The following is a 7,762-nucleotide window of genomic DNA, read 5'->3' on the forward strand; positions in this document are numbered from 1 at the left end:
GTTCCCTTCAGCGTCTGCTTCACAGCTCATGGCTCCAATAAACCCACCCCCCACAAGGGAACCGACAAAGTATAGAATAGTTCCTCTGAAAATATGACAGAGAATCTCCAGGGACTACATAAATAAAAACCGCTACTTTGAAGTGACTAGGATTACAGCAAAAATAATTAACAGTGGTAAAAGAAAAATGTGAAAATAGAGAAGGATGATTTAAAAATCTGACTCAACTGCTCCTCCTAGTGCACAAAGGATGTTCTTACTTTGCTCCAGTTCTATGCTGGCAAGGAAATTGATAGCTCTAATTTACTGTGCAGCATATTATTTGGTTAGGCAAGTTTAGATCAACATAGAACCACAGAGTAAAGTGGAAGACAGGATATGTTAATTTCTTGAGATGGTATGGACTTATATTTATTAGGAGACATAAAATATGACAAAAAGAAAAACACAATAGTGCACCTCTAACAAAGTGCAAGTTTGGTTATTTCGCCAACGATTACCTAAATATATTATGTTTTATGTATATGTGGCATGGCTTTCTAGGAAGTCATCTATAACATTTATTTTGAAGGTTAAACATGGAGTCAGACAGAATTCTTGGCAAGTTCAAAAGCACAGAGTTAGGAAGCATTTCCTATAGTGAAATACAGCATGGGCACATTTTCTTTTCTGATTCTGTGTTCGCAGAAAGATGGCTTCATTGCCATGTCTCTGTACTTACTACACATTTAAGGATATCAATCTGTGTAAGTTTTAGGAGGAATCCAGTTGCACTGAATAGCAAAAGGACTAGGATAAGCACGGCTAGTGCAGAGGTGGCACAAGGTGGGCCCACACCCACTCTGAGCCTGTGCATGGGCTTCTTTTCACCAGCCGGACGTTCACTGTGTTTTCCAGATCTGTCTTCTGTGACTTAGTGGTTTATCCTTAGCTCTCATTCTGATACTTTCAAACCTCCCAAATTGTTCAGCTGTTAAAAGGTTCCAAAACAAGCAAATGTTTTCCTGGAATCCTACCCTTGACTTTGCTGGAGAGTATATACTAAGGATTCTTCTCCAGCCGACATAATAAAAGAGCTTTTAAGTGGCCGAAATTCTTGGTTGATTGCACATACATGCCAATGTCAGACAGCTATAAATAGAGAGCTGGAAGAGAGATAGGGAGTCTTTGTAACTCCAACGAAATAAAATGGAATGTTTTGAAGGCACTTGGAAAACTACATATTTTTATAAAATTAAGATTTGTCTCCCTTTAACCCTAAATACGCTTATGCAGGAAGAGTTCATATGCATTGTGCACTTCCAGTATGAGGGAATAAAAGGGCTTTTTCTTTCTTTATGGAGATGAAATTGTTACTCTCAATCGTATGATTAAGATTTTTTTATATTATGCTTTGCAGCTTGGATAGCTATTGGGTCTTTCAATGTTCTCTTCATCACTGCATTGTTTACTTAGGATATTAAAAAAACTCATCAAAGAATAAAATTATGCTCATGGTTATGGATACAAATGAAGCCAGCAGGGAACTACATGTAGCCCTCAAATGAACTGGTTTACTTACTGTAGCTCTTCCAAGAGACTGAAGGATTAATTTCTTGAGAAATTCCTACTCTCTTGAATGAGTTAACACCCCCACTAGCTTTAATAGCTGGGTTAATGCAGATCTTTAAAGGCACTGATACTTAATTTCAACAGCAACATACTTTTTTATATTAACCCAACTATCTTACATTAACCCATGTAAATTGAACCCAAATTAGTTCTTGCAAATTAGTTCACTTTACTTTGAACCTATTACCACTGTACAAGAGAATTTAGCGGTTGCTTCAGTTTAGCAGTTAGGCTTTAGACAGGCACATTAATTAGAAGAATGGGAAAAAATAGCACCTGTTTAACAGGCTTTTAATGCAGTTCTTTCTGCTTTAGATCATACTCCTGAAGGAAGAGATGTCAGAATGTCAATGACGGTTGCAAGGTCCATTTGGCGAAAGAATCAATAATCTAATTCATGTCTCTGGATTCTTAGTTTTCTTTCAATAGGCTAACGGCTATAACTTGGGTGTAAGATTCAGCACTTAATACTGGCATAACAGAAAGGAGTATCTTAATAATATCTTAGCGACGACTTTACTAGTAAAATCAGACAAACCCCCGAGGCAACAAAAAACAAGACTTATGGGAAATTAAAAAAGAAAGCGATGCTAAACAAGGCATGCTTGTAGTTTAAAAATCTTACCTCAAGCTTAACCTTTAGTATTTTCTCTAAAATATTTAAACAGTAATCTGAGTGGGACCCAGTTTTTAAAATGAATTTAAATTAGTACTAATTCTAAATTATATATTTCTAATGATGTATTCTTTACAATCGTACATAGCTGTAGCTGCTATGCTATATAAAACTTGTTGAATTGTCCTGATATTTCAAATATAGGGTTAGAAATTCAACTGCTTTATCAAGAGTTGTTTCACAAAGTAGTTACTTGGCTGGACAAAACTTTTTGAGCAATTATGAGAGGAATATGTCTAGTTATGTAATTAAGGCAGGGACTGCACACTGTGTTACATGATATACAAAAGCATTTAAATATGGTAGGCTAGTGGTTAGAAAAGGCAAAAAAGAGCAGGCACAGAACACTCCCCAAAGAGGGTGGATCCCAGGGTAGACTCCAAAAGTTTAGAACTGGCTGTTCAAATTGCAACTGCAAAGGCCCATGTTAGGCAAAAATGATATTAGTGTACTAAGTACTAAATGCAGGTTCAATACAAGTAAGTGGCTATAACTTTTCCATAATTCATCGCAATAAACTACTGCAGAACTTCATGTATTCATCCCATAAATTCCTCACCAGCATCTGTCCACTGTCTCTACTGACCACATTGATTAAAAGCATTGTAGATATGAAAAGATTTTCCTTATTTCTTATTTTCACAACTCTTGGTGTCCAAAATTAAACATGTCATAACAATAAAATGTGAGATCACATAAGTTCCCCACAGACAAAATGTTATGACAAAGAACAGTTTATTTAATCTAAGAAGTTCCAGTTCTCCAGTGTAATGTTTGCAGTGTGATGCTTACAACCAGAAGGGAATACTCTGTTATTCTGCTTTTTACCTCCAACAGTTTGGCTTTTGTAAAAAGACTCGAACAACTTTGAGAACCCAGATCTTCCTATTTCCTGAAATTTTGAAACCAGTAAATAACACAACTTCAAAGTCAGGTGGGTGAACAGAAATAGAAAAATGGAGCAAATATACTTCAAGTGATACATGTACTCAGGTTCCTAATAAGGCTTAGGGGAAAAAGTAAACTGAAAACTTTGAGATGTCAATTTTATCTAGCTCAAAAAGTTGCCACCAACTCAGAGCAGAAAGTCAGTTGGTGAGTTGTACTTTTTACACGTTCTGCTGATAAATAAAGTGTTTCTTGGAATTTAAGTACAAGATGATGGACCACAAGAATCTCAGGGTTTACAATTCTGATGAAGTGTAAAATGGCTCTAGGAGCCCAAGCCCATACTGAGTGTTGGCCCAGGCTGAACAGTACAGCCAGCACCCAGGGCTTAATAACATTCGAACAGCTAAATGAATGAGTGGCCGAACAGGTAACGGCACGAATACATGAGACAGATGCCCCGACAAATTTATCAGTTAAGTTTTCAATATCAGAAGGGAGAAAGAGAGCAGGAGCAAGATCTATAGACTTACTTATTCCACGCTTGTCTAAGGTTTTTGGAGCTGTACAGGGTAAAGCGTTCTGAAATAAAAGAGAAAAGTGATAAACAATCTTTGTACCAAATGTAAGACAACACAAATTTTAAAAAAAGATGGTGTACTATTTGGTTGTAGGTTAGGCATAGCGAGGTCTTTACCTCTCAACCGGGCCGTTTATAAAGAGTAAGTAGAAGATCTTAACATTGTAACCATGAAACATTTTTGCCCATTTATTTTATAATCTAATGTCTTCAGTAATTATTTCTTAGAATAGCCAAGTTTTAAGAAATTGAAAATAGAAATGCAAGTTCCAAATCTATAAACTCTAAGTAGATTTGTACAACACTGCTATATCAGTCACGTGAGACTGGGTATCTTTTTGAAGACGTCTCTGACAACATGCAGTTGTGTTGGGCTTTCCTTCTCTATGTTACATAGTTACATGGTATTTACAGTTGCTCAAAAGTAAAGTACCCATGTTTCATACTGATTAACATTTATCATTGAATAATCTTTATCGTATCTTCTAAAGTTAAAAGAATATGAGTTTCACCAGGTTAAACAATAACATGACTGGAATAGATAACCAGTTTCAACTGTTCCCTGCTTTTCACTCCTGATATAGCAATTCTCGATGACTTATTCATAGTTCTCTTTTTACATATTTTCTTATAAATACATTTATACATATATACAAAATCCACGAATGCGAGCAGATATATTATCTCCTTTAAAAATGGACTGTACAATAAACACAACTCTGAAATTTTTTAGTATTGTGGCCATTAATTGTGGTATATCAACCTGACTTCAGCGAGAACTGCCTATCAAATTTATCAAATTGGTAAAGCACTGTGTGTGTGTGTGTGTGTGTGTGTGTGTGTGTGTGTGTGTGTGTGATTAACATTAGGGGAGCAAACTGAGTGGGTCAGACCAACCCTGGATATGGGTGGCGTCAACCAACAGGATGAAATCAAAAGGGAAAGATGAAGGAAGCATCCTTGTTTTGCAAAGCTCTGGTCTTCATTTGCCACTGCTTTTGGACATCAGACTCTAGTTTCTTCAGCTTCCAACACAGACTGCACTGGCAACTTCAGAGATATTCCAGGCTCTGACCTTGCACTGGTGCTGCATTCTGGATCCCTTTGGTTCTGTAGCTTCCATTTTTTCTGTGCTGAACACCTACTGGATCCTCCAGCTCTCCAGTACACAGACAGCCATTGTGGACTCTTTTGCTTCTGAACCTGCAGATGGCCACTCAGGACTCTTCCATCTCTCATCCTGTAAGCCTACCTCATATATCCCCTTGTAAAATTATCCATATATTTTCCATTGATTCTGTTTCTCTAGAGAACCCTAATACAGCCATTGAATCATACGGAGTCTTTCAAATCAAAACAACGTATGTAGCAATTGTTTTAAATTTGTCTAAGTTCCTAGAATAAAATGACCATAACTTACTGGAGAAACTTTTAAATAGTTTCCAGTTCCTTTTCCGTACTAAACAATGTTTCAGTAAATGTTGTGGCACATCTGTCTCTATATAGGATACTTTTCATTTCTGTCTGATAGATTCTCTAATATAAAGCTGCTTGGCAAACTTTGTATGTTTTATGTTTTAATACATGTTGAAGGGTTACTTTCCATTTTCCCATCAGCAAAGAAAATGAATGTTTCTTTCTCTACATATTCCAGCACAAGTTATCGGTATTTCGTATTGTGCCAAATCTGTGTTTGATGAAAAATTCTTGGGCTTCTTCTCATATGCTCTCTGTTCATTTGCATTTGCTCTTCTATTTCAATTTCACTTCTCATAGCTGGTACTGATTTGAACATTGAGGCTATGGTCCTTTAACAGTTTATAGAGGATTTAATTTTTTTAAAGTATATGATCAAGTTGTTTCACACACACAGTAATGCATCGCACAACTGCATTTTGGTTAATGACAGGCTGTATATGTGTAGGCCAATGATCCCAAGAGATTACAAAGGATGTGAAAAATACCTCCTACTTGGTGCTATCACAGCCCTTGTATTTGGCAGCACAATGTATTACACACGTTTGTGGGACGTTGGTGCAAAGTAACTGTGCTAAGAGTTGTATAAAAGTATAACACATACAATTATGTAAAGTGCACAGTGCTTGCTAATGTTACAGAAAAATGACTATATTATTGGATATGTATTAACTCCACTGGTACTTTTAATTGTTCGAGTGTGTTCTTGCTACTGCCATAAAGACAAAAAGTAATTGGAAAGCAGCCCCGGCTGGGGCCTTCAGGAGGGATTCATAGTTCTCTATGCGGAGGCACTGCTGGGACAACAGGTGGCAGATCTACGAGTGTCCCTGCCCCAGAAGACCTTCTAGTGACGTGTGGAGACAGAGACGACGAGGATCCTGGCTCAGCATGTAGGCCTAGGATAATGTATGTGTTCGTGTCTTAGGGTTTAACAAAAAAGTTTAAAATGTAAAAACAACTTAAGCGTATAGAGAAAGAATATTAAAAAAATCTTTGTATGACTGTACAATGTATGTTTTGAAGCTATGCCTTCTTACAAATGGGTCAAAACATTTTTAAAAATTCAAAAGCTTATAAAGCAAAGAAAAATTACAGTAGGCTGAGGTTAACTTATTATTAAAGAAAGAAAACACTTGCCACGAACCTCGCGTGGCACAGAACACAGTGCCTGTAAAGTTCAAGCTGCGCACGGCAGGGGCCTGGGCATGGCACTCTCTCACCTCGCTCCAGACTTGCAAGCTCCAGATTTGCCAGCCCACTCACGCTAACACCCTCCGCAGGTGCTTCATTCTTATCTTGCATTCTTACTGTGTTTTTCTGCGCTTTGACACAGAAATACTCCTGTGTTGCAGCTGCCTGCAGTGCTCGGTGCACCCCTTAGAGCCCGGGAGCCATGGCTGCCCCGTGAAGCCAGCTGTGCTGTGGGAGGCTCTGGAAGCTAGGGTTGTGTTATGTACATGCTACGATGTTCACAACAACATCACCAACCACACCTGCTTAAAACATGCTGCCGTCTTTAAGCAACAGATGACTCTGTGTGTGTACATACGCCCATTTAAGTATCTGGAAGTAATTTTTAAATATGGCATGACATAGTTCTCTCTTTAAGAAGGCCGGATAATTATGCCAGAACTATGTAATATATCAATCATCCTTTGAAATGATACATTTATTATATACTGTTCTAAAATATACCAGAACTTCGATTTTGTATGCTCAACTACTTATGCTAGTGCCATACAATTTTAATTAGAAATGCCTCTTATTATCTTTTAGAAAATATCTATTCATACTAGTATCTTTTGTTTTGTAAAGATTATCAGGGTGAGTCTGGACATTTCTTTAGTCAACAGTGCCGCACATCTTTAGAAACCTAACATGTGTTAAGGGTTGTTCTCAGTCTGAGAATACAGGCACAAATGAAATACGTTGCTTCCCCCATGGAGCTTAAACTCTAGATGAACAAGTCAGGCAGATAATTAAAACATAAATACCACAAACACCACAAGCAACAAAAACATGTAAATACTAGTCTTAGAAAGCAGTAAGAGTTCAAGCAAAGTAAAACAAGGAGATGTTTTACTGAGGCCAGGACAGCAGGAGCACAGAACCCAGGAAAAGGGGTCAGGAGGGCAAGGGGCCTTTAAGTAATGACCCAGGCTTCTTCTTTAAAGGATCACTCTAAGGATCCTTCTCTGTTTGAAGAATACATTTCAGGAGGCAGGACCAGAAGCAGGGAGACCAGTAAAAGGTTATTATAGCTGCATAGAAGAGAGACTGTGTGACTGGAGCAATGGTAAGAGAATGAACCAGGGAGGAGGAGGAGGAGGGGGAGGAGGAGGAGGAGGAGGAGAAAAAGGAAAAGGTAGCAGGGAGGAAAAGGCAGGGGGAGGAGGAGGTGGTAGTGATTCAGGTTACAAGAGCAGACCATTGGCCTTGGAGGGTTTGAATTCAAGATCCTTGTGGCACATTCCAGTGGGCTGCTATATAAAGAAGTCTGCTGTTCAAAGGAGGCAGAAGTGAGTGGG

At 38.1% G+C, this 7,762-nt stretch overlaps 1 protein-coding gene across 4 annotated transcripts in view; it reads right to left on the minus strand.

Annotated features, from left to right (window-relative positions):
• The window catches only part of Cdk14 (cyclin dependent kinase 14), a 556,731-nt gene that overhangs the window by 127,738 nt on the left and 421,231 nt on the right, over positions 1-7,762 (minus strand). For all 4 annotated transcript variants that reach the window (XM_010609534.1, XM_033758509.1, XM_033758507.1 and 1 more), the window contains exon 11: positions 3,709-3,757. In XM_010609534.1, coding sequence (XP_010607836.1) covers positions 3,709-3,757 — 49 coding nt within the window. The remainder of the gene's footprint in view (positions 1-3,708; positions 3,758-7,762) is intronic.

The sequence above is a fragment of the Fukomys damarensis genome, unplaced genomic scaffold (assembly GCF_012274545.1).
Source record: "Fukomys damarensis isolate Sample0158 unplaced genomic scaffold, DMR_v1.0_HiC HiC_scaffold_4, whole genome shotgun sequence".
Classification (NCBI taxonomy): domain Eukaryota; kingdom Metazoa; phylum Chordata; class Mammalia; order Rodentia; family Bathyergidae; genus Fukomys; species Fukomys damarensis.